Source organism: Cinclus cinclus, chromosome 1 (genome assembly GCF_963662255.1).
Source record: "Cinclus cinclus chromosome 1, bCinCin1.1, whole genome shotgun sequence".
NCBI classification, from domain to species: domain Eukaryota; kingdom Metazoa; phylum Chordata; class Aves; order Passeriformes; family Cinclidae; genus Cinclus; species Cinclus cinclus.
In genome coordinates this window covers 121,249,096-121,276,936 of record NC_085046.1, presented here as the reverse complement: position 1 = coordinate 121,276,936, position 27,841 = coordinate 121,249,096, and the positions used below count along the sequence as shown (strand labels likewise).

At 35.6% G+C, this 27,841-nt stretch overlaps 1 protein-coding gene across 3 annotated transcripts; it reads right to left on the bottom strand.

Annotated features, from left to right (window-relative positions):
- Positions 1-595: 595 nt before the first annotated feature.
- HNF4G (hepatocyte nuclear factor 4 gamma) lies at positions 596-19,726 on the bottom strand. 3 transcript variants are annotated; one of them, XM_062502504.1, is made up of 11 exons: positions 19,609-19,723; positions 18,787-18,793; positions 16,546-16,710; positions 14,097-14,191; positions 10,568-10,674; positions 6,234-6,389; positions 4,045-4,132; positions 2,149-2,301; positions 1,739-1,975; positions 1,126-1,248; positions 596-714 (listed from the first exon to the last, which is right to left on the bottom strand). In XM_062502504.1, the coding sequence occupies exons 1-11, from the start codon at positions 19,721-19,723 to the stop codon at positions 596-598; spliced, it is 1,365 nt and encodes a 454-aa protein (XP_062358488.1). The 3 variants fall into 3 exon arrangements, with proteins under 3 accessions (XP_062358488.1, XP_062358480.1, XP_062358497.1); XM_062502496.1 differs by lacking the exon at positions 18,787-18,793 and having other exon boundaries at positions 16,546-16,714; positions 19,609-19,726; XM_062502513.1 differs by lacking the exon at positions 18,787-18,793 and having other exon boundaries at positions 19,605-19,723.
- Between the last annotated feature and the right edge of the window lie 8,115 nt (positions 19,727-27,841).

Genomic DNA, 27,841 nt, shown 5'->3' with positions numbered 1-27,841 from the left:
TTGTTGAAATTTTACTTGAAAGAGATGGTCATTTCAAATCAGGACTTTTTAAATATAGCTGGGTTTTTCTGTCCTTTAAGTATGTTTTCCTTTTTTTTTTTTTTTTTTTTCATTAATGTGCTTTTTTGGTAGCCTAATGTTCTACTATTAGTGGAATCTTGGCTTTTGCCTGAATAACCCACTTTTTCACGTCTAGAATTCACAGCCAAACAAGCACTAACCAGCTCCATTATGATGAAAAAAATTATATATACATCTAAAACAATAATATTAAGACAACAACTAAAACAGGAAATAAAAACATGAATCTGTGCATTTATAAGATGTAAAAACAATATCTACCTCTATACATATACATATTTGTCAGACTGCAGCATCTACAGTTACAGCAGTATGCAGTAGTCAGAACAGCATTACTTTCCAAATCATGAGGTGTTTTAAGGAACACCCATTTAGTAGTCGCTGCTGAGGAAATAATTTCCTTTATCAACCTGAGATTTTAAATGTGCAAGAGTTACACCGATCTATCTAGTGCATGAAAAGTAAGGGAAGGAAGGGAAGGAAGGAAAAGACAAAGATAGAGAGAAAAATATTATCACAATGGTTTTTGTTTCAAAATAGATTGCTGTGCAATGACTGAAGCCTGATTTGCAGACATTTTGTATTCTTGCCCAGAGCCTTGTGGAGGGGAAGGTAATGGAGTTTCTGGAGTTGCTGAAAAAAAAAACCATAAAAATAATTACATATTCTTACAGCCTGGTCTACTCTACATATACATATTACTGTACTGAAAGGGAGTCTTGTTGCATGCATGGGAAAGGGAGTGCCTTGACATGCTAGGGAAACACGATATTTTAATGATCAGTATTTTTAGTTTATTAAAGATTGTGCATGTAAAAACAATGATATATTGGAATGGCAATGAACTTCTAAAATTACATTAAATTCAGGTCAAAGTATATTACTTAACACCATTTATATACCTACATTTTTAATGCACAATTATTTTAATTTAAGAATGATGATGAAATAGATCTATGAACACTGACAGGCCACCATTGTAATTAATATTTTAAAATGAAACAGTGACGTGTTATGACAGAAGGCTAACTTGCAGTTACTTACGTATCTGTTCTGTATGTACAGGAGCAGACATTGAACTTATGAGGACAGTTTGGCCAGTTAATGGATCTTGGGCTAAGTGAGGATGCATTGGATGATGCAGATGAGTGGCATCATTAGAAGTACCTGCAAAAATAACATGAACATATATCAATGCAAAAGAGAATGGTGTTGCCAGTGACTGATACTTCAGTAATTACATTTCCACAGAGTAAATATTTTGATTGGCAATTTGAATAATTGCCTCTGGGTATTCATTAAACAATTTAAGCAGATTTCAAGCATATTAAGCACTGTGTTTATTTTCACTGTTTTGACTGCAATAACAGTGTGTTTCATGAAATATTTCTAAGGATTCTTTCATGTGCCTAGGGAATTGTAGGACAACCCAGTAGTTACTGAGAAGTACGTAGCAAAATCTGTCCTTGTAGGACTAAGTTAACAAGATGAACTGCCAAGACAAGAAGGCTTTAGCTAACTTAACTTTAGCTAATTACACAACACAAGGCTCAGACAGTGAGTCAGAGTGGTAGCTTAGATCAGGATTCCCTACACATCCAAACACGCGAAATACAAGATGACACAAAATGGTAAATTTAACAAATTGTTAGCTTACCTCCCAGTAACATTTCCTGAAGCAAACTGTCAATTTTAACAATTCCAAATAATTTAACCAATTGTATCTGCTCAATCATTTGCCAAGTGATGCTCTGGAGTGTAGGCAGTAGAAGAAGAAGTTCTCCAAATCTTCCTCTGGAGTCGTACTGACGGTCATTAATATAATCCTCTAAACTGATTTGGACTTGGAATCTCATATTCTTAATCTTCATTGGATTGCTTAAGCCCTTTGCATCTTAAAAAATGACAAAAACTTAAAGTCAAGGCATATTACAATTTGGGAGGAGCATCTTACTGGTTTTCATTTTATTCTTTTCCATTCATAACATGAAGAGGTGCTACATTAACAAAAAATACTTTCAATTCAATCACATGTAAAACAATTGAGAGATATTTTAATAAAAATACCTGGATCAAAAAAAACAATTGCTTTCAAGCAAGCATATTCATTGTCATCTATTTGAATTTCCTGGAAGGGACGAACTAATTCATCCAGAATCCGATTTGCCACTCGGCAGATCTCCATTTCAGTGCTGTTGCGATGAATTATGTAATTGTTGCCTTAGAGAGAAAGAATACCAACATATGAATTAATAGAAACAGTTTGATGTAACTTACTACATTAAGCCAATTTTCAAAAGTACATTTCACATTGCTTGATCAAGTTCATAATTTTTTTTAAGCAATAACTCTCCCTTGCATCACACACAACTTTTCTTTGCAAACAGAGTTTATGTGCAAATTATAGCCCTCACCTAGTAAATAATCTGTACATATAAGTATGCCAACATGTAGTCACTGATTAGTCCACAGGACCAAGGTTGGTACTTGAACGTAAAAGTATGAAGCAAGCAGACACTTATGTTTAAATAACAGATAAATATACTAACAAATTGATCTTAAAATGTCTTCTTCCCTGATTAAAATAAAATATCCCAAGCTGAATGACAATAATTTGTCAATAGACTAGAGGAGACACTGGAAATGCTTCTTTTTCTAATGGATATTATTGCTGGTCCTAATAAAATTTAGTAGCATCGTAAAATTTTCAGTTAAGAACTGATTTTACCTAGACTTTTTGGGTTTGGGGAGTTTTTTAAAATATCCATTCTAGAGGTCTCCACTATAGCATCTTAATTCACCTTCTGTAGAACACTAGGAATATCATGGAACTTTCAGAAGCCACCATGCAGTTTTTGAAAGAAAAACTGATAATTATATCACAAGAGATCCATGTCAAAATGATTCATGAAACAGACACCTGCCTCTAAGTTTCAAAAATAAGCCTTGAAGTCTCAAGTTTTTTTATTCTTTTGGTATAGCTGCTGATGCTTGTGATATATAATTTTCTTACTATTATTGTATAATTGTTTTCCTTATTTCCCTATTACTAATCCAAATAAAATTGCAAATTTTTTTTGTTTCTGTTAATTTTGTTAGTGAAACTGTGTCTAGGGAAATAACTACCTTAAGAAAGCCATTTGTACAACTTTTATCTTGAAAGGATTGCTGTTGAGAGAAATACCTTCAGAACAAGCCCTTTTTGTCCTTTTCATGTTTAGATATGTGTAAAAATAAATTCAGGCTAATTTAGACCTATGAAAAGGCAGGCCCAAAGAGGAAAGGGAACAAAGAGTAGATAATGTCCTTGTACTACACCACCAGTGAAGAGACAAGTCTGAGTCCATATTCCATATAATCTGGCCTCACATCAAAAATTCTGTCCAAGACAACCAACAGACTTTCTCAGGAAAAAGCCCCAATGATGACCATATCGGGACTGTCGAGGAAGCAGTGAGAGGGATCTTGGGAAAGCGAGTTGCAGGGAACAGGCTGTCGAATATTTTAGCCAGTAGAGTCTTCTCTGAGTCAGAAGGACTCCTGAGAAAGCTCCAGAGAAACGGTTTTCATGCAGACTGAAAGTAGTACATCTGCAACAGGCTGGCTGCTCCTTTCCTAAGCAATGGGGTTTTCATACTGTTTTTGTGGTGGTGTTGTTTTCTTCCATTATTTTTTTTGGGAAAAGGTGCAGAAAGGATGAAAATGTAAGGAAGCAATTGCCAGGAGCTCCCTTAAATTATGGTTTCTGCTACCCAATAGACCTTTAACTATATTAGCCCACAAGAAACCATCCATCTGCTTTTGATAGAACAGGCACGTGACATTATGTCATTAATAGCTATTTAGCATTTACCGAATGCATTGCTTTGATTGTGCCAGAACAGTTGTCCCACTTAAGTGACTGCATCGTTGCTAATGTACTGTAACATCATCATCTCTAAGTAAAACAAAACCAATATTTACCTAAAAGTAAAATGTCCTTATATGCCATGGACCGTTTTGCTGCTCCAAGCAACAGGTGCTCCCCAGCATGTGCTCTTAGCAGGGCAACCTCATGGAAAAAAAAAAAAAAAAAAAAAAGCAGACTCATTAGATGATAAAGTAGTAAGTTTCAACAGGAGCAAAAGAAAAGAGGATACATATTACTGTGTGTTAGGTACATGTTTAAGACTGCTAAGATTCCAATCTAAAATGTAAAGTGAATCCAATAACCTTAACACCATAAAAACAGCACTTTCTAATTAAACTGTCATCCTCTGTCACTTCTAGGATTCTAGATCTTAAATATCAGGATCTGCAAAATACTTCTCAATAAATACAACACTGGCATTTATTTCCTAGTGAGAATTCCCTTGACAAAGCTTTCTCTGGCATTTTAAGTTGACACTAAAAGACTCCAGTGGGCTGGAATGAACTGTTAGAGTAAATTTGGTTATATCAGTGTCTCATTTTTCTCTTGAACCAAAAATTTATGTGGCACTTAAAACGGCTTTTTCCCAACAAAGCTAGATATGCAGATAGAGCCACTATTGTCCACAAAGAAGAATCCAAATTTGAACTGGGAAGGAGCTTGTGTTTACTGGTTTATTCTTTGTCACCTATCTACTTTCCTCTGGTTTTAATGTCTGCTTGAAATTTCAGGAATGGCCTTTATTTCCTCAAGGAACTCATTTCTTGACAAGTAATTCTAATCCAAGCCAATCACTTTAGGAGAGATATAAAGGTACACAGCACCTGGGTAATACTTATCAGTTAAGATTTTTCAGATTCTCAGTAGAGTTACCTTAGCTGCTCTGGCCTCCTCTGTGGTTTGTAAATCAGGCTGACTCCCAGATCAGGAATCATTTTTTCAGAACCAGATGGCTTATTTTATAACTGAATGCACAATGCCCCTTAGAAACTGGTTATCATAAATGAAAAAATGGCATTTGTTTTATTTCTCAACATCTTTGTCTCTACTTTTCTATGGTACTTAGGGTTTCAGAGTATTTCCCAAAATGTACTCCTCAAGCACAGCAGGGGTGTTTTCAGCCCATCATTCTAAGTTTGTATTTTATTTTTTAAATGCAGACAGGAATATTTTAAGGATATTTGATACCTTCTCTTTTCCTCCACACTATCTTAACAATAAAAGCAGCAATATTTTTGTGCTTGCTTTTGTTGCCCTTGTGTAGCAACAGCATTTGAAATTCTCTTTCACATGAACAGAGTTTTAACTTATTCAAGTATGTTGAGCTTGTGCATATATGTGCCCTGTGAGTCTGCAAAGACATCATTTAACTCCTTTTTCAGGAAGTCTCCTCTGGCCTGAAACACATCTATATTCCTGACGAATGATATAAAAGAGAATGATTCAGTTCAAAAACAAAGATGATTTAACACTTGCAGGATTTTGTTAAAAAACTGAGACTGGAGAAGCAGAAAGAAGGATTTACACAATTCTAGTTCACAGAGTGATTTTCAAAATAAATCAAATTTTGGTGTGGAATCAAGAGATCCCAATCAATGAATTAATCTCCTTCTGAGGTTGCCTGTCAGAGAATTGATCACCACAATGTGGAGATATTGGTTCTGGGTTTGCCAGCACAACCGACTGTGAAAGCCAGTGATATATCAGGATATACTACAGATGTGATGATAGATCAGACTTCTGTCGTAAAAACCCTTATGAATTTTCAAGATTTGGTGCTTTATTCTTTTATATTTATTATATAAAATATAATTTTAGCACATTGTATTGTATCAAAGATTATTTGCTATGGATTGATATCAGTATATTTGGAATTGGTTTGAGATTCTAATTGCTTTTGGTTGTTGGAAGTAGAGAAGACTTACATCAAATTAAATAATATGCTGTCTTAAACCATATTATAATGAAAGGTGAACATTAAATAATTACTTTTTAAGGTCAGAAAAAAATTCTGCTTCCAAAACACTACAGGAAGAACAAAACAAAGACATGCTGCTTTGCTGCTCCTTTTTGTTCATGTCTTTTCTGTTGCAGTGGTGCTATTTCAAAGCTTAAAAAAAATAAATTAGGAAGGTGGGTCTAGTACTTAGCTCTATTTGTTCAGACAGAAGAGAATGACACCTAATAACCACAAGAATAACAAAGCAGTATTTAGAGCTTTCTCTATGGTTTCCTCTTATACCTGGTCATCGAGTGGTAGTTCACAGAAGCCTGGAATATATTTAGCCCATTCCACCAGGACTAAAAGTTGCTGCTTCATAGATTCGCAGACATCACTAACACCAGCAATTTTCTTAACATTTATATCAGTGCTAGCACCAGGACTGGAGACTGAGATCTGGCCATAAGGAGAGAAAAAAAAATATATTAAATTGAATATAATTTTATTTTCACTGGTTAACAGCATATTTAAGAAAAATCAGAGTGTTAATTGAAGATATTCTTGAGAAATTCCTTGACCATATGGACCATTACCCTGCACATAAATCATAATATTTTTCTTTCTCATTATTACCAGTTTGCATTGCAATATTCTAAAACTTTAATTAATTATATCATGATACAATATCTTCTCATTCCATAATACTATTTTAAAAAATACTAGAGCCCTTTTCATTTGTAGAAGGGAGGTGGTTGCTTGTTTTTTTTTTTTCCTTTAAAAGGGCTGTCATTTACATCATTTCAGAAAAAAAAATATGGGTTCATAGTGGCATGCAGTAATATTAAGGGATAGAGATATTAAGAGAAAGCGAATTATAAAGCGGTAGCATGCTCTTCTAGTGTAAAGATAAGTATCATTAACTTGAGAAGGTAAAATGGGGGTTTTAGTGCCTGGAGGAGAATGGTTTGTAATGATGAAGCAATGGTATAGGCAGAGGCCTGAGATGTTTCAGAGGAAATGTAAAGGGTATGAGTGTGCATTAGACCACCTGCAGGGAACAGTGTTCTGTGAAATGGCAAGAGAGCAATATCTTTCCGGGCCTGAAGCTGGGGTGCTTCTACTCAGCCAAATCCTGAATTTCTTAATGACTTTTCAAGGAAAGGAATGGAACCAGGATGTCTCTTAAGCCAGGCGGGAAAGCCAACTTAAGTTAAAGCTGAACGCAGGAAGGTAAGGTCAGCTTACAGTTGCTATCATACTAGGGAAGCAAAAAGCAAAGGAAGCAGAAAAAGGTGGGGGAAAAAAAGGAAAAAGGGGGGGAGAGAAAGGGAAACAAAATTACACAGAAAGGAGAAGAAGAAGAAGAAGAAGAAGAAGAAGAAGAAGAAGAAGAAGAAGAAGAAGAAGAGAAAAAGAAGGAAAAGTGAAAAATAAAAAATAAGAAAAGAAGGAAAAAGGAAAAGAAAAAGAAAAAAGAAAATAAGGAAAAAGAAAAAGAAAAAGAAAAAGAAAAAGAAAAAGAAAAAGAAAAAGAAAAAGAAAAAAAAAAAAGAAAAAGAAAAAGAAAAAGAAAAAGAAAAAGAAAAAGAAAAAGAAAAAGAAAAAGAAAAAGAAAAAGAAAAAGAAAAAGAAAAAGAAAAAGAAAAAAAGAGAAGATCACTGTACAAGGCCTGTGAAACTGACTTTCCCTTTATGTTTTCTTACCAAAAGCATGCTTGGGAAATCATGTTGCGTGATTATCCTCCTCAGGAAAAAAAAAAATAAAAAATTGTTTGGTCTTCCAATACCACATTCCTACACTTTTCAGGATGGTGGAATGTATTTAGGTTGGCTCCTACCAGTTCCCCTTCATTCATATATCCATGTCAAACTCCACAGTGGGATCTGTGGTGAAGTCCCTTATCCTTGGGTAGTCAAAATGAGTTGTACTTCTGAACTAAAGCTCTGTGCTTCCTAAATAATTCAGTAGTGTAAAACACTGAAAACAGCTTAGATATTTGTGTCAGTTAGCCAGCTGAATATTAGTTCTCAGGGAAATACAGCAGCTAGGCTGTAGGCAGGTGAAAATTCCTCAGGCACATAATTCAAAGGCTATCCTGTAGGAAAAAGGTTAGAGATATTGCCACTTTGTAGACAGAGAATGTGTGAAATCCATGCTACAATTATGAATCCATTTCTGGCATCTCCTTTACAAAAAGGAGGTTGAAAATACTGATATTCATTCAGGTGAGAGCTACCAGAGTGATTCAGTGTAGAAAACCTTCAGTACAGAAAGACAGTAAAGAAGTTCAATACATTTAATTCTTTTTCCAGAAGAGTAAAAGGTGTCCTGATCATGATCCAGAGGAACAAAGAAGAGATTTCTGATAGTAGGTGACACTCTGGTCTACCTGAAAATTATACTAACCATGCACCAACTAGAAGATAATAAAGAAGGTAAAGAAGAGGTAGATTATTTAACTGCTAGTCTTACGGACTCATGAAGTTAATACATTGTCCTTTCCGCAATACATTTTAATCAAAGCTGTTCATTTTTATAAATTATCTTACATTACAAACTACAGTCTTCATGCTAAAATTCCTTGGCGAACTTCTGCTGAGGATTTGTGGGATGACTCCCATGGAGTTCATTATGAACACGTAGGATTGTATCTCTTGACAAGGATATGAAGTTTTCAATTTCTATTTCTATACTGCCTTAACCTGCCTCTCATTTATGGGGTTCAACACAGGACTCACTGATTTGATAGAATCATAGACTAGCACAGGTTAGGAGGGACTTTGAAAGATCAACTAATCCAACCTTATATAGGAAAAGAAACCTAGAGTTTTACCCTGTCCAATTGCATCTCGAAAATTTTCAGCAATGAAGACTCCACCACATTCCTGGACACGTTGCTCCAGTAATTGCTTGTTCTCACTGTAAAAAATTTCTTTCTTATATTGAGGAGCAATCTTTCCCAGTGTAATTTGTACACATTAATGAGTCGATGAACATGACAATGTAACACTGTATCCCAGTTGTTTTGAAACCCTTCAGGGACAGATGCCTTTACTCATATGAGAGTCCAGCATGCCCTTTTCATATTTACATAACCCTGGAAGCCTCTCCCATGTGTGTACAAGAAAAAATTTACTTAGACAATTCCTCCCTGTAAGGGATCTTTAGGAACAAAATAATTTCCCTATTTAATATGAATGCTTCAAAAGGGATGAAAACACTAATTTTCCTTATTTAATATGAACATTTCAAAAGAGATGAATGCCACCCTCTTCTGCATGTTAGAGATTAAATACTTGGATAATGATTTGGAGCACTACCACCTCCTTTAAGTCTCTTCTCAGGACTGAACTCATCTTACAGACCTATTCAGTTGGGGGAAAAACAAGTACTTTTAAGACTTCTTAGCTTTTCCATCATGTTAAGGGAGTCTCTTGGACTTTGAGGCCAAGATTGTATCTTCATATAAGTTTGACATAGTGGCAGCAATTCTGTTCTACTAAAACATACCAAATAGTAAGTACAATAAATTTGTGTATACACAAGGAGTTTTAGGCCAAGAACCTACTGTGTGAAAAGAACTTCGTGCTATAAACAGCTGAGGATGTGATTCTGTTCAAGACAGCTCTTATTCCTGAATTGCATATACCAGTTGTAAATGATTAAGGAGTATTATAAAAAAGCACAATAAGCAAGTTCAAAAAATTACTAAGGAGATAAATGTAGCTATATTTTTCATACTGTATAGGTATGAAAGGTAGGAAGGTACATTATGTTCTAGTCTGCCCGGACATGCAATATGTGCCAAAGACTATCACCAAGTAATTTCTGCATCAATTCTTTACAGACAGTTCCAGTCTAAGAGAGATGCTGATAAAGGATGAGATTACAAAACATTTGGGGATGTATAAATCAGTCAGCATGAAATCATAAAGGTGGCAGTTAAATTCTAAGCAAGTTAGTAAGAGGTGCAAGAATGCAGAATCGATGACCATGATTTATCTGAGGTGCAGAAAAGGACTGGAGACTGCTCCATTCAGCAATTGATTGGATAGGGGGAAAAAAAAAAAGAAAGAAAAAAGAGAAAATGAAGTTCAGATGAGACAAAGAAAATTTAAAAGGGAGATGTGAATTGACTCTGCAGTTGGAACACTTCTGTTTCCCTTACTTATAATGCCTAAGTATATTAAAAATGGGATTTTAAAAAGAATGTAAGGAAACGAGTGTCCACACCCCTTTGAATGTAATGGCTTTGGACAAATTTTTCCCTATGTTTCATGGGAAAGCCTGCTTCAAGTATAGATAGATGCCACCAGCTGCCTAAGACAGCAACTGATTTAAAAGCAGCAAGAACCATAAACCTTTATTAAGAAAGGTGCCTAAGACATATTGTCCTGGACAAAGTAGAATTTTTTTTATTGACTATGCTTCAAGAACGTATTCTATTACTGCGTCTTCCACTGAGAAGAGGAAGCCGTGTGCATTTTGGAAACAGAAAAAAGTAATCTCAATAATTATTTTCGCTGTAATAGGAAACTGAAAAGTTGAATTGAAAGTTGAATTGAAAAGAAATTGAAATTTTAGTAAAAGTGGTCTTAACATCACTAAACAATTTTGTGATAGATGTCAGTACCTGGCGGGAGAGTGTCTCGGCTTGTGACAATGTGCTAATAGAGGGACTGTTGCAGCCATCAAAAGTGTTTCTTCTCGTACTTATCCTGTCCCGTTCGTTTTGTACAGCTGGAAAAGAATAATCATCTCATTTATTGACTTGTAAACACTAACACAAAGAATAATTTCAGAACTTTACTGGATTTCAGAAGATAACTCTGAGAACGGAAAGGTATAACATTCAAAGAAGATGATCTGCTTTTAGCTCTGAGTGATGAGGAAGGATGATAATACATGTTCATAGTCCCTATCAGAACACTACGTGCCCGTACAAAGCATGTATAACTAATTGCAGATAGATACCAAATCATCAGCACTTCTGTCACTGCCTTAATTACAGTCAGACCTCTTTCTTCCTTTGAACTTGAACACATGGTCTCAATTTCAGCCAATTTAATAAGTCAGGCTGTATGCTAACAGCAGAAATGGACATTTCCAGACTGCCAAACAGGTCAAGTGGTACCTCACCAGCGAAAAACTATCTGTCAGAGGAAGTATGAAAGCCCTACTCATGTTCTGCTGTGGGAAACAATGAAACAGTAATGAATAATGAATTTAATCCACTAGTAAGACAATTTTGAAACTTAAATCTCATGGTCCTCCTCAGTGGCATTGCATTCCTAGCATGTTTCTGGAATGTTAACTAAGTTAAAGGGGGGAAAAAAAAAAAAAAACAAATCAAAAAACAGTGCACCAAAATGTTTTAGTAAGTTTTGTCTCATGGTGTCCAAAACCAGGCATTTTAAATATCTTTAGGATAAGGAATCTGTTGTAATCAGCACATGCAAGGCTTATGAAGCAGGAAGGTACATTTTTGAACTAAAGGAAGAAGAAAAAGATGAAAACTAACAGTCAGATCCTTCTAAATCCTAAATCATGTCCAATATTAGGCCAAGGAAAATAAAAAGATGGAAAAAGAAGAATTGTGCCAGTGGAAATCTTTCTATTGCACAAGGAATTTCATTGTCTTTTAAGAGCAGCAGATTTATTTCCAAAGATACATTTGCTATTTTGTGGGAAACAATCTGCACTACAGAATTTAGGAGTTGTACAAGAGGTTTCAACTGCAAAAATCCCCCAAAAACTCTGTTTACTGAGTAGGTTCAGGGTTTACTTGAGCAATGCACATAGTTTATTCCTGGAAGAAATCTTGTGTGGTGATAAACACAGTATTTTGTAGACAGGATCGAGAAAATATAACCTTTTGTAAAAGAATACTGAAACAAACATAGAGAAGTAAAATAAATTCAGCATGGATGTGTTTTGCAAAAATAGTAAGGTATTCTGACAATACACCAGTACTGAAAATCAGTGGTGGAGTGCACTTAAAACGACAGGTGGATGCTTTAATTTTCTTCTACATGCACATAATTTTAGATTATTAGACTAGACTATGTGGCTAAGGCTTTTTCATCAATTCAGGCTAAACTTGCCTCAACAGAGACTCTATGAGGAGGGTGGTACGTTTGCTCAAAGAGGACTTGTTAAGCTTCTAATAACTGAAGCCATTCTTATCTTTGTCCTGAAGAAAATAAACAGATTTGCTAGAACCTTGAGAAACTATCATAGCCTCTATGGTACACTTATACTATGAAACATGCCCTGATCATGTAGAGAGGTTATAACAAAACAAAAGCAGTGTTGGAAGTTTTAGACACAGTGGGATCAGAGTAGGACAGAGTAGCATTAAGCGGGTTAGAAGTTTTGCGCCATGCACCAGGCTGCATTAGCATCTTGAGGGAAATGATGTTTTCTCTGTTTTGGGCTCCCCAGCACATGAAAGATGCTGGAAAACTAGGTAGTGTCAGCAGGGGGCTATGGAGATGCAATCCACAAGATGCGCAAGGTGAAGCAGAGACAGGCATCTTCGCTTATGTGGAAAAAAAAGAAGACCAACATGGACGTGAAGGTCTTAATTTCTGTAGCATACAGAAAATGGAGCCAGATTATTTTCAGTTGCATAATGAAAAGACAAGACCAAATGGACACTACCCTAACTGCTGTAAGAGATATTCTAACTAGTTATAAGGAAAAAACCCTTCCCAGTGAGGGTGGTCAAGTACTGGAAGAGCATGCAGAGCAAGAGGTTTTCTGATTGTCTCAGACACAAGTCTCAGTGACTGTGTAAATTTGTCTGGACAGGGTCCCAAGCAACCTGACTGAACCTAGATATCAGCCTTGGTTTAAATGGGGGCTGAACTAGATGAACTCCCGATGTCCCTTCTGAGATAAACTATTCTTTAATTCCAGATATTGAAAGTCTGTAAAGCACTGCTATTTGCAAAACTTCTAGGGCTGCTACCTGTACACAGATCTTTCCCTTTCTTCACACCAGACTGATAACATATATACAATATGTTACTGACTTAATGGCTCAACTTCCAAAAGGCCAAAGTGTCTTAAAGGAGATCCACAATAGCAGGCAAACCTTTTTCATACCCTGTGGAATGCTGTTTAGAATATCCCTATCCAGCTTCAAGGAGGAAAATCCATTTATCTCATACCAATAACTTGATCACTAGCAAAGCACTGCTACAGGACAGATGCTTAATAGCATAAATAAAAAGTTTCCTTTGCATAGATGAAAATAATGATAACCACCTAATAAGAGAACTAAGAATTTACATTTCAGACTGGCCTGCAAGCAGATGTACCATGCTTCAAACAAAAAAGGTAGCAAAGTTTGTGACAAACCACTTTTGAGTGTGTATTTGAAATGGATATGGACATCTTTTTCCTCTATATCGTTATCATCCTTGAAACAACAGCCTAAACAAAAGAAAGCCTCTAATATTAGCACTGCTCTTCATCCTCTATTGTTCTTCTCCTGTGGAGATCTGGTCCTTCCACTTTGACAGAATCACTGTGACACGTTTCTCATATCTGTCAGTGAGATGCATAAGTAACAATTTTCCTATATTAATCCCTAGAGAAATTTGATTTTTTGTTAATTAATGTGGACACTCCACCGACAGCTACCACTACTCTTCTCACTATTTTTTCACTCAACTTCACAGTCCTTTGTCTGGCTTAAATGTTTCATATGTTTAAATTTAAGGGAAGAACCAGTAAATTGGCCCTTTCATTACTTAGGACAGGGGGACAAAAAAGCCAGATAGAGATTTCTTTACTCAGATTTGGCAAACATTTTAAGTAAAATCTCATGGTTGGAAATATTCCAGCATATGCTCAATGTGGCTGAATATGTAGAAATCAATGAACTTTGGTGCTGGAAATAATGAATTAAATAGTTGCAAATTCACTTTAAATCCATGGACTTGCTGATGTTCCAAGTGTTAGAACTGCTTACTCACTCGAAAGTTTGAAGATGTGTATTTCACCTCAATATAAAAGTACCTCCCCATTATGAAGGTATTGTAGCAGACTTTCCATTGGTTTATTCTGCTGGAGTTTTTTAGAATTTTCATTGTATTTCAAAGCAGATTCAGATTTCTTCTCTTTGTATATCAAATAATAAAAGACTGCATTACCTTCCTTTTTCATTCCTGCTCGAAAACACTTTTTTAAACGACAATATCTGCATTGATTCCTTTTGTCCTTGTCAACAATACATTGTCGGTTGAATCTATCAGAGACAAGAAAAGGCAAATGTATAAAGCATTAATAAAGTAGCACCCTGATTACAAAGAAGAAAAACAACTAATCTGTCCTGTCAGAATAATGTCTATTACCACAGACCCTCATCTTCAGTTGCATTGATTACTCTTCTTTAATAACCAGTTTTGAGAGGTGTTTCATACCTGCTAATTTTCCAGGAATATATGTGTGTGCATAAACACATGTATGCATTGGAATAGGCAAGTGTGGAAAATGTTGTAGTTATGTACATCATTTACACCGCAACTGATTTGTGAGGTATGTCGGCAACTGGCTGCATCAAATGGCGTGGAAGAAAAAAAAAGAAAGAAAAGCTGCAAATAGAAAAAGGAAAGGACAATCAAGGAAAAAGCCAAATGTTGCTGGTATGGAGAAGCCCCTTAGCTGCAAAACCATTACCCTTGTCTGGCAGGGTTTACTCCTTCTGGGAGATAACAGTGAACAAGCTGCATATTTTATTCCTACACGTGGCAACCTAAACAGGAAATGAGAGGAACCAACACAATGAAATAAAGACCTGAGGAAATACATGGAGTATGACAGTGTGTGGCGACTTACCCAGGCTATTATGCACATTTATAGGTGTGCCTAAAGGGAGTGCATATGAGCCATTTGCCCCTCTCTCTGCCTAGGTCTGCCTTTTTTTCTTTACATGTGTTTTTTAGATAAACAGACTCTGCAAAAGTAGAGCTCTTCCTGAAATCACTTACGTCAGTTCTTGACACAACATTTTAGGGGTATGTCTATGCTATATTACTGTGTTATGTCTACAAGGGAGAGGTTTTCTTATAAGAATATTATGCAACCAAAGAAGAGTGTAGGAAACAACATTTCCAGTAACAAATCATTCTTATAAAAGTTTTATAATTTCCCATTAAATGGCACAGGGGGACAGACAATGGGGGCTACAGTGACTTCACCACTCATTGTCTCTGCCACTGCTTCCTCCTGAAGGGGAGGACTCCTCTCAGTCTTCACCTGCTCCATTGTCAGGTCCCTCTGAACAGAGACAATTCTCCACAAACTTCTCCAATGTCATTGTTCCCATTGGCTTAGTTCTTCATGAACTGCTCCAGCATGGGTGCTTTCTACAGCATGCAGTCCTTTAGGATTGGGCTGCTTCAGCAATGAGTCTCCTGCAGGGTCAACAGTCCTGCCAGAAAACCTTCTCCAGTGTGGGCTCCTCCTTCCATAGGACCACATGTCCAGTAAAGAGCCTGCTGTTGCACAGTCTTCCTATGGGGTCACATCTGTCTTTCAGACATTTATCTTCTCCAGAAGGGGGATCTTCCATGGGCTGCAGGTGGATATCTGCTCCTCTGTGGATTTCCATGGGTTTCACAGGGACATATGCCTCATCACGGTCCGCACCATGGGTCATCCAGCAGGAGAAACTTTGCTCTAGCACTTAAAGCACCTCCTCCCCATCATTCTCCACTGAACTTGGTATCTACAGAGCTGTTCCTCTCCCATGTTCTCACTCCTCTCTTCTCTGGCTACAATTTTTTTTTCTGCACAATAATTTTTTCTTCTTAAATACATTATCCCCAGAGGCACTATCACCATTGCTTGTAGGCTCAGCTTTGGCCATCTTGGCGCTGGCTGGCATTGGCTTCACCAGACACCGGGGACACTTCTGATAGGTTCTCACAAAAATCCACTTTTGTAGCCCCATTTCTATCAAAATCTTGGCACAAAAACCCAATATACACCTTCCATGATTTGTACAAACTCATTGAGTTTTCACTATATTCTGCTCATGATTCAAAATGGACAGTTTAGGGTTCTGAGTGTACACAGATAATTTCATCAAACATGGTGCAATGTGGTATTTTGGACACCATTCAGAAATTAACAGATTGCCATTCAGACAGGGGGAAATGGCTGCTCGAAAGACCAGTGTGTCACACCAAGTAGGAATATTTGCAGATGTGTTTGTACAGCCCTTTAAACAAGACTCGTAAATCTTAGACTTTCTATTCAGGAACTCCCTTCATAAGGAAAGAATTTTAGAAAACAGTTAAGAATTACATTTTTCTCATTACAGTGGAAATATGAGCATTTTTCCTTTTTCTTTTTTTTTTCAGGAGATGACCTTTGTATTCATAAATAAAAGAGTGAAACAGCTTCTGAGTAATGTAATGATATCCACAATATCATCAAGCATCTGGAACATAGTTTCTGGAATGTGTAATATCAAGTAGCATTCCTTAAGAAAAAGCTGAAAATCCCCTGACATAATCTGAAAGTCCTGATAAGGTCTGAATATAATTTTTGCTTAAATTCATTAATTTAGTACCTCTAGATGAACTTTTGGAATACCTGCATGAATAGACGTGGTTTTTCCTTATGCTACGTCTAAAAAATCCCTTGCATCCATCGCAGCTGGAAGCACCATAATGTTTTCCGGTCGCGCGGTCTCCACATATTGCACAGAGACTACTGACTCCATTGTCAGCAGCATTCATGTTGACAGCTTCTCCTGAACTGTCTGACAAGATACAAGAACATACATAGTTATGGATCAGACTTCCAAAAACCACTCCATGAGCAAGTTGTACTTAAATAGAGGTTTTTTCTGGCCTTTTCTCTTTTAACTGCCACTTACAATTTATATAGCATGACCCATCTGATTACGTCTGATTCTTACTGACATGAGCACTTTCAAAGTGATCAAGACGTAAGAAGAATTTATGAAGTTCATAACAAAAAATAATTGTGTTCTAAACTCTTTTCAGCTGAAGGGTTAAAAATTACAGTGCACTTCTGCATTTATAAACACACATACATTCCTAATACAACAAAGAGAAACCTTGGCACAAAATGCTCTTAATTTGTAAAGATCTTGTGTATCAGTTCTTGTTCAAGATGGCAATAGCTGGCAACTCTCATACAAAGATTTGTTACATTAAAAAAAGAAACAAAAAAAGAAAAGTTTTGTACAACTTAATATAAAAAAACAAACCAACAAAAATATGTGCTAGGAGCACTATCTGTTATTTCCTTGAAGATATTTTTGACAGGAGCACTGGTGCAGTCTTTTCTTACACAGAATATTAGCTATGTGATTAACAATTAGTCACTGAATATGGTAAACACTACTGAATAAATTCACCTGAAATCAAACCAGATATACTTATTCTTTGAATCACAGCATTAACAGAAGTGCTCAAACAAGCAACTGCAAAATAGCTTTTTCTTTTTTGCTTCTGGTTTAAATGGAAGGAAAACATACCCTAAGCATTTGTAGCTGTTTTGTCCAGGAGAGGAAAGAGTGCCACATTAATTAGATATGCAGACATGAATTCTAAAGTCAAGTACATGAGTTCATGAGTACTATACAGGATGAACACTAAAACTGTTAATATTGATACATAATATTACTCATATTGTATAGATCCAACTGAAACATATTGCACAAATGCATTACAAAAATTTCATTGTGTCCCACAGAGCTTAAAAGTTAAAGAGTTCTTTAGATACTTTAGATACAGGGAGAAGCAACATTTCTAGGTTTTGTTTGTTCATTTGTTTTATAAAGCTGTAATTGATAGGAATTACATTAAAAATTATTAAAAGAAAGAAATCTTAGAAGTAAAAATTCAGTTCTGTAAAGATCTCATTTTAAAATTAGGATTGTCCTGGAAAATTATAAAGTATTTTTAAACTAGTTTACAGAATTGCTTTAGAAAAATATATGACATTTCCTTTGGAGTTTTGTAACTTTCCATCATATAGCAGAATAATTAAAAATAGAGTATGTAAATGTTATGATGAAATATTTCTCAGCAACATAAGTTGTGCATATCTATAGATATATATGGATATATATATATATAGGCACACCTTTTTCCTTTGCTATTGTTCTGAAACAAAATGTCTAGAAAATTGACCTGATGTTGAAAAATTCTTTGATTTCAACAGAACTGTGTAATCTGTCTGAATGTGGCTCGTTAAACTTCTTTAAATGTTCCCAATCAATTTAAACAACTAGAAAAGATATACAGGAAGGTTCATAATGGGCAGATTTCAGTTCCAAACTAGCACTGTAACAAGACAATGTTTTTATAAATGCTGTAAGAAAATCCTTAGGCTAAACTCAAAACATACTCTAAACATAAAAAGGCTACACCTGATAATTAATAATTATCAAGCTAATCACTTACAGTGATAATTTAACCAGCTCTATTGCCAGCACATAATGCAACCAAGCACAACCTCCCTAATCTGCCTTCCTATTTTATTTAACATTAACAGATCCAAAAGAGTGCTATTCAGCAAAAAACAAATGACCAAGAAATACCCATATTAGAACAAAAAGCAGAGAAATCGTCTATAGTTATATAATCACTGTTGACAGCTACAAATGTAGTTAGTGCATAAAGTTCTGCTTTTTCTTCCTAAATTGATAAGCAAATCTAACCTTCTGTTTACTAAGCTTGTTGTAATTTAACATCAGAAATCCAGATAAAACTTAAAGCCCAACAATAAAAACTTAATTGGGTTCTATATGGAAGGAATATGTGGAAATGCAGGTGCTAAATATTTTTTTCTTCAAATCACATTGGTTCTGCCTTTTAAAAATACATACTACTACAGATCTATGAATTATATGTTAGCACACAATAAACCAACATTTTAGTGTATTAAAAGATTTGAAAGGCCATTTTTGAGTAGTTTAGCTTGCCTGATTTATTCACATTTCTTTTTTTTGTCAGTTCTTGATGTCATAATGAAATGGTATGCTTTTTATTTAAAGCATAAATTATTGACAACACTTCTTAAAATTTGCATACGAAAAAATCTGCCTAAAGTGTTACATTAGCCAAACGCAAAAACTTTTTCTCAACTAAACATTATCCTCTAGAAAGCCGATGTGATTCTTTTTAAATCACTCTTGTGCATATATACACGTAGCTAGAAAGGCTAGATTAACACTTAACTAAAAAAAAATATTAGTTTAACAATTAGAAACTAGGCATCAAGAAACAGTAGCTAATTTCTTTCACAAACCTCTGGATAATTTTGTCCTTTCTTTTTGAAAGTTATATACAAAATATACTTCCATGTCCAAACTGTCAATACTAGTTATTCATTCGTCTTACAGTAAATAAAACAACTGCTGAATAGACCTTTTTTTTCCCTTTGATTAACAGACTGGTGACAGCACAGCTACTTTATTATATATAACCTCTCTTTTATTTTCCTTAAAGAATTATAATGTTACTAACTCAGAGTCAGTGATGAAGTGTAAGAGAGCAGATTTGTAGTTTGAAAACAACCCCCAAATGCTCCATTAATAAAACATTTAAGTAATACCTTATAGCATTGCTAAACTTCACTTCTGTTAACTGGCTTGAATTTGCCTTACAGGGCAGAACTCACCATTGCCATTATACAGAATCTGCATAGTTTCGAACTCCAGTGCTGTGTACGTTGGATCTAAAACTTCACTGTAGTTTGGCATTTCCATGTCCAGAATTGGTTCTGAGAGCCGCATCATTGAATTCAAAAGCAGTGGAAAAGCTGTTCAAATGTACAACCTTCCCATTCTGTTTCACAGTGATTGATAATCCAAAGTTAACTATAACTGTGTCACTTACGTGAAGCAATGGGAGGAGCTGGAAAACTGCTTCTGCATGCTGTATTTTACCTGGGTACTTTTTTTCTTTTATGATACAGTGCAGCCCTTCTGATAATCTTGGAATGCTTTCTGAAATAATCTTATCAGGAGTTCTATTGGTTCCAGTTCTTGCATGAACCCAAGGACGTGCAGGAAGCTTCCTATCCCTCATGCTTTGCTGTACATTTTGTTGTCAATGTGTGGTACAAACAGTTCTAAACAAACTACTCTGGTTGTTCTATGTAGAGCATGTAAGTTCATATGCCATTTTGCTCTCTCATTTCAGAACAATAAGGAAATGTGATATGATTATGGACTATATCAAATTCTACCCAAATCACCCACCTACATGTTTTAAAAGACAGCTGTAAAATCTTCCACTTTACAGCTGATAGTGTTCTTTCCCACTGGCAATGACCTAGCTCTGTAGGCATCCTTAAGCAAGGCTTCAAGTCACATAAGTCTGCAGCAAGGCCCGTTCATCCATCCCCTCTATCACACACTGTGCTGCTGCAATGGCTCCAGGCAGTGTGCCCTACAGCCCCTCACAGTGGCTTCCTGCTCTAAGCTCTCTTCATACAAGATGTGATGGCTGCACAGCATTTCCAAGCACCATTCAGATGTACAGGAGGAAAGGAAATATTAGTCACCTTCTCTATCTCTGTCTCTGGGTAGGTCCACAGCTCATCAGTAGTAGACTGTACAAACCCAGTTAAAAACCCTCCTGTAATGCTGCTTGAATATGTGCCAAATATATAACTGAATGGCAGAATTTCACTTGCTAATCTGGTGTTTTCAAATGTGGGATAGCAGAATTTCAAATGTTATTATTCACAATACATTCTTTACAGAAGACTACCCTTTACACTGCTGAAAAACAGTTACATAAAAATTACATATGTAGGAAAACCACCCAGTTTATGCCTAATTAACAAGAGTTAGTAACTGTATATAGAGCATTGAAATGCATATTTGAACGGAAAAGTGTCTGCAGTTTCTAATCAGTAAAAGTAGCTGTAAAAGGGCACCATAAACCAATTCCTTGGTTAAATAAATAAAAAAATACTTTAAAAAGCAATTTATGACAGACAAGTTACCAATGAAGGAGGAAAATTTACACAAAAAAGACTTAGAAAAAAAGCCTTTAAAAATTCATCCTTCTAATAACCATGTCCCCAAGGTTACGTGAGAGTCACAAATCACCTTGTTTCCTTGTGAACGTGTAGATGCATTCTCAGGCCAGTTCTCCTCCTGAGTCCAGCAGAGCCCAGTAACATAATTATGACAACAGAATTCTTGAATAATTGACAGACCCATCCCTAAACCAAAGCATATTTACAGTTGTGTTACTGCTTGCACAAATTCTCCTCAGATTTTGGAGGGTCTTCACAGGGGCTATTCAACCTTTTCAAACTACTGCTATTAATTTTCCTTTAAACCATTCATCCATTATCATATTTAATGAGATATCAAAAAACTGCAAAAGTTACTTTTTAAAAAGAGCAACTGATATGACTACAAATATTTCCTATACATGACAGAACACAAATACTACAAAAAAATGCAATTTTAAAGATATTTAAGAATATTAATGAAATTTTAGAATATTTGCTGCCCACAGTCATGGAAAAAAATTACTCAGAAGGTATCATTTCACAGTACTGGAAGTGTACAAGGCTTCACAATTTTTAAACATAGCTAATATTTCTTTCTTTTACTTAAATAAGTATATGAAATTAAGATTGATGAAAAGCTATTTGCTTACAGCCACTATTGTTTAGGAAATCACTGCAATTTTATCATGAGATTAAATATTTTTATATTACCTGATTACTCAGTTTGCGAAATTTCTTCTGTAGCAGAATTTGTTACATTTGCTACATCTCTTTCCTGTATTTGTATAGTATTTGCTATTAAACTAACTACCAGTTACATAACAAATGATTCATTGCCTTAATATGCTACTTAATATAATATAAAAAGGCTTACATGTTAACTAGAATTATCTATTGTTTGTCAGTGTACACTTTTTGATAATATTTTCTCTAAATAATATTTGGCTTTTTAATACCAAAATCATATGCTTACAAACATATCCATTGAATATTTTTATTTCAAAAAGCCAGTTCTGAAAACATTCTGGCATATAGGTAAGTTTAAATAAGGGAATGAATGGAAGATATCATGTATGACATGATCAAATCCTGCTATTCCCTCTGCTGTTAGCAGAACTTCTTCAATGCTGCCAAAACAGGTCCCTTAGTGACTGCTAAAGAGAGGGAATGAATTGACCCTTCATACTTCTGTCATATGAAAACTCATTTCAATTGATTTTTTAATATGGAAAAATGTATGCTATAGGAAAGACATTCTTTATACCACTTTTTCATGTTTTGCTAAGGAAACTTCTTACAGTCAAATCTTGCACTCATAAAAATGTGCTTTCTGGGGGATTTTTGGCATCATGAAGTACATCATGAACAATTAATGTATACTAAATCACTGTGGTAAAATATTAATATGTTTTCTTTCAGCCTTAGGTGGATTTGAATGCAGGCCTGGAATTAGAGCAGTTGATGAAAGAAGCTAATGATGAACAGCTTTTGGCCTTATGTCAGTTCAAGCTTTATACTGTTCACTACTATTCAGACTCCCACACAGCAGATTTCATATTGGACACCTGCACTGTTTTTCAAATTCTGAATGACACTGCAGCTTGTAGTATAAAATAGTCAAAGCCAAGTCATCTACTACTGACAGCCAAGAAATATCAGCCTAAGGTAAACAAAAGTTTTAAAACTGTGTAATTAGTCAAACTGCTAAGCACTTCTTTGAGATAAGTGAAAATGTAAATTTGAGTAAGAAATAATTTTTCAAAGTAAATTTTACAGTAATTGTGAAGAGTAAGCTACACAATAATGGTTTTGTTCATGTGGTTTTCTTGCTTTTTTTCTTTAAATCTAATGACCTCATGATCACATTCAGAAAGCATTCCTATCTTATCTTTAAGACTATTAACTCTGTTAATTGTTCAGCTCTCCATATTAAATGTAATCATTCTTTCTGAGTGGGGTATAAAATATAGCACAAACTAATAAAATCAAGGTTATTTCCATAAAAAAGTCTTCCTGAAAATAAAAACAAATCTCAAACTACTATCACCACTGAAATAGCTTTGGTTTCCTGGGTTTATTTTGTTGGCGTTTTGTGTTTTTTTTAATAGGCAGCAATATGTCCTTTTACCTTTCCAGCTTAGCAAGAAATGTAGGTTGCCAGAAAAAAAGTGTTAATTCAAAGGTATGGTTTTTTCTTGTTTCCCACATATTCTGGGTAAGAACAAACCTTCACTCTATTTCCTGCTCTGCAAGTACAGTGAGTTGTGGTGGACATACTTGGAAGGCATCCTGTTTTTGTCAATAACCTGTCATATTTATCTAGAATGCTGGCAAAATACACATTTTGATCTGTTTCTCCTCTTGATGGTTGGCACTTGTAGGACAGAATATGCGTGGAGGCCATACGGAATAAGCCTAAAGAAACCATGAGCTGAGCCAGATTGCCTTCTTACTACACCAAACTCAAAGACCTCCAAGCCAGAGAGTTTATTTGCTAAAAGCTTGCTACCTAGGAAGCAGTGTGAAAGTTTCCACACACCCATGGGCAAGCTCATATTTGGCTTACAAAGATTCACACCCACGTAATGCCACAGACTGAGCTTCCCTCTCCTGGAACACACCCTCAGTGCCAGGGAGAATGCTGCTAGTCACATCAGCTCTGCTGACACCCACCCCCAAGTGCTTCATACATGGTCCATGAGTAATGACTGGGAAATGTTGGCTTGTATTGTAAAACATAAAATTATGACATGTTTGACATGGAAAGCTTGGTAACACTGTGGCATTACTTTATTCGATAGAGATTGCTGGCTTTTTATTGTTTAAATAAATTAAAATGTTAGACTTGGATCAGATCTAAAAAAAATGTGCATTACCAAGCTTCTTCAAAAAGAAATAACCTTTTTGCTTAACACCTAGGTAACATGATGGAAATATGGCTACAATCCTCTACAAATCTAAGATATTACAGCAAGGCTTGTAAAGTTGTCATGCCCCACTCTCCATCCCCTACCCCCAAAAAAATTCAGAGCCAAACAAGGACAAAGTTGCCTTTGAGCTGGTTAATGTGAAAGGATTTTTCAGAACAATTTATGAATCCTGAAAATAAATATATAGCACAAAGGCTTCCACTAAGGTGACCAAAGGCATCATCTCATACTACTCAAACCTCATACCCAGAACCAACTACTACCTTCAACAATTAAATTTATTACACTTAGACTTTTTACTTTGTCCTTAAAAAAAAAAAAAAAAAAAAAGCAGTTAAACAGAACACCAGAAAAGCAAAGTCAGTATCAGAATTGAGTAACAGGTTTTCATGGCACAATTATTAGGCAAGGTGGTAAGATTAGCTGCAACAAATCATGCCAGGTGAAACTGCAGTACAGATCTTTGCAGGAAATCCAGGCTAAGCCTGTTTTCATTACTCACATTTTTAGACACTTAGACCACCCCAGGCATTCTATAGAAAGGAGATTTTTGCATATATTGAATTTGCCTCTTTTTTCAGTTAAATTGGTCATTCATTATGTTGAGTTCCACTCTAACATACAGCATATATAGCTTTATTTTATACATTATGTTGAGGGTTGTGGGGTTTTTTTGTTTTTTGGTTTGTATTTTTTTTTCATTTTGGTGTAACAGGGAACAGACTATTATTGTGAGGTCTGATTGTTTTCATAGTTTTTTTTTGGCTTAAGATATTATTTATCTTTCAGAACAACAAGCTAGAAGTTCAACAGTCCTGCATGTGAATAAATATAAAAAACAAAGAACATGCCTGGTGTCTGACTTGTCAAATACTATGGGCCTACCTTACAGCACTCTTTAGAGCTCAAAATAATCCCAAAATTAAGATGTCAATGAGTAACCTACATCAGATTTTCAAAGCTGTGTAAGAAATCTAGTACTCCAAGTTATTTGATGAGCAATTTACAATTTTAATCTTTCATCTACTTTGGTATTTGCCCTGTCAATAGCTGAAGGAAAATATTAAAGGAATATGAAAGTTCTAAAATATTTTGAGCCTGAAGAATAGTTGCTGCAAGATAATTTTAAAGGTAATTTAAATGTGCTGAGGACATAGCCCACTTTCAGATTCTTGCTCTCTACCCCAAATATAATTCACTCCATCTTATTCTATAAGGATAAATGTTTTTATTTATGTACTTTATATACCACAGTGTCATTGAGGGGATATGATGCTAGGACAGCAACAGTAATATAATGGTGTCATATGCAAAAAGATGTTACATCCGCTCTTAAGGTGAAGGTAGACAAAGCCATCTGTTTTATCTGATTTTATTTATCACTTACACATGCACACATACATCAGTGAGTGACCTGGGTAGCGTCTCACAAAGTATAAGACACATTGCAGTTCAAAAACCCTTAGCTGTGGTCTCTCTTTAACAGAAAGATGTTTTGAGGATGATTCTCACATTGTGTTCACTAACAATTTTCACAGAGCAAAATTATTAAGACAGTATATTCTTCATTTTGCAGATGTCCCATGCTACCGTTTGTTAATGGTTTAGTGAAACTCATGGTGTATCTGTGACAGCCTTTCAGCAAATAATACCACCAGTAGGAAATATTTGGGGAAAACCGTCTCACAGCCAAGAGGTCAAGCACGGACCGTTGCATTACGGGCCATAACTAAATGTCAGCAGGTAGCTGCACAGCTGCACTGGGGGAGAGCATTGTGTCAGGGTGATGGAAGACTCAGGGCCATGATGGTGCCAGCTGAAGTAGCACACTTCTGTGGGAAGATATAGAAGGATGAGTAATGGTGAAGTGGAAGCTTGAAGACAGTCATTCAAAAAGGAGGCTGAGGGGGGCACTCATTGCTCTCTACAGCTTTCTGAAGACAGGAAAGAGAGAGGGATGGAGATGGTGATCTCTTCTCCCTTATATCCAGAGATAGGCTGAATGGGAATGGTTCAAAGCTGTGTTTAAGAAGCAGTTTAAACTGGACATTGGGAGCAATTTTTTTACCAGAGTGTGGTCAAACATGGATGATTTCCAAGAGAGATGATCAGTGCCCCAAACCTGCCAGTATCTAAGAGGCATTTGGAAAATGCTCATCAAAGTTTTATTTTGATCAGCATTGATTTGGTCAGGCAGTTGGACTAGATAGCTGTTGTAAGTCCCTTTCAACTGAAACATTCTATTCTATTCCAATCTCATCCAGTCTCGTGTATCCTAGTATTTTCCATTCAGACAGAACACAGCATGCCAGATACAAGGGCTAGGCAGTAAAGACTGAGGACACAGAATAGCTATTCTCCATTATCTAGCCATTCCAGGAGACTGCAAGCCATGTAGATATCAAATGCTATGCAGATTTAAAATCTTATTTTATGTACAACACATGTTTATACATAAGTATGTACACACAGGAATCTACTGTCAGTGTTTTTGTGACAGCTGAATTTGCCTCATGAATTATCACTGAGTATACCTACAAAAATTAATCTGACAGGGGGAAGCTCTCCCTTCTACATACAGATTCTTAGTAATTCTTCATATTGTATTGTCCATGTCCAGATTCTCTCCATGAACTAATAGCAAATTTGTATTTTGCCAGTTCAATCCATTTCTGTGCTTGCTTTGTGCTCAGATTAACAGTAGATTTGCTAACCCTATCTGAGGTAAGCAGACACTATTAGAAAATTGTACATATTTATGGGGAGGAAGGATAAATATCAGAATACTTTTGCTTTTTACATTGCAGCAGACTAGGTTTATTCTTACAAATGTGAATTATTATTAGGTAGAACCTGGCACTTAATATTTCTATTTTAAGTTAATATTCTTTAGTTCATTTTATTCTTGAAAACTCACTATGGCCATGAAGTGTTGGCAATTTAGAAAGCTTAAGGGATTTTTGTAGCATAGAATTTTGTGTTGAGATTTGCTGAGGTACAGTTAAATGACTGGATACCCTTGTTAATTATTTGCTTAAATCAGGTAACTTATTATTTTCTGCTACACACAGGAAAATTAATCAGAAAGTTGTCCTGGAGAGAAGAGTGAAATGAGAAAAAAAAAAGCAAAGCGTTCAGGCATAAGATAAAACCAAACCATCATGCTACTGATAAGCAAGACTAAGCACTCCTGTTCAGTCATCCCCAGGTGATTAGTAATTTCTTAATAAGCCTTCTTGGCAGGTTTTATACAAACCTGCTCATAAACAATGTTTTATATAGCTAATTAGATAAAATTAACTTACAATTTACCCACAGTTATCTCAGAAATACCATATAATAAGATTTTTTTTCCACAGATAAACACCCTTGCCTTTGTCATACACAATAAAAGAGTTCAAAAAGAGGTTAAACAGTATCAAGGCAAGGTTTGTTTGGTATTCTTTTTTTTTTTCTGTCTTGCCTGGAATCTTTCTTTTCTTTGTGATCAATTAATCATAGCAAATCTTCTAATTTTTATATTCTATCCCCTGGTGAATGAGTCATGTATTCTACATAACACTTCAAAACAAACTCACTACACTTCTGCCCATGCTAGTGACTATATAACTCTTGGTCCTACGTAAAAGGCTAATTAAATAACTGAATAATCAGACAAGTGCCATTCTTTTCAGTTACTCAGTCTAAAATTAAAAATTTTAACTACAGCCTAAGCTGACTCATCACATTCCTGCAGAAAGAACGCTGTGTCAATACACTCAGTTTAACTCTTCAAAGACAGGAGCACTGTTATGTTTTGCTTAACAAGTTCTCTAATTGCTATTGTTACAAAAATGAGTTAATGAGAAGTTCAGAGCATATTAAAGACTATCAGTTTAAAGCGAAATTATGACAAACAAACAAAACCTTCAAATGCTCCCTGAACAAAAGAACAATGAGAAAGCATAAAG

Excerpts from the sequence above, each read along its gene's own strand:
- HNF4G (XM_062502496.1), bottom strand. The coding sequence starts at position 19,726 with ATGATGCGGCTCTCAGAACCAATTCTGGACATGGAAATGCCAAACTAC. Across the intron at positions 6,390-10,567 it reads CCGAGACACTCTCCCGCCAG|ATCTCAGTCTCCAGTCCTGG; the intron begins GTACTGACATCT and ends CCTTATGGCCAG. Across the intron at positions 715-1,125 it reads TGTACATACAGAACAGATAC|CAACTCCAGAAACTCCATTA; the intron begins GTAAGTAACTGC and ends TTTTTTTTTCAG.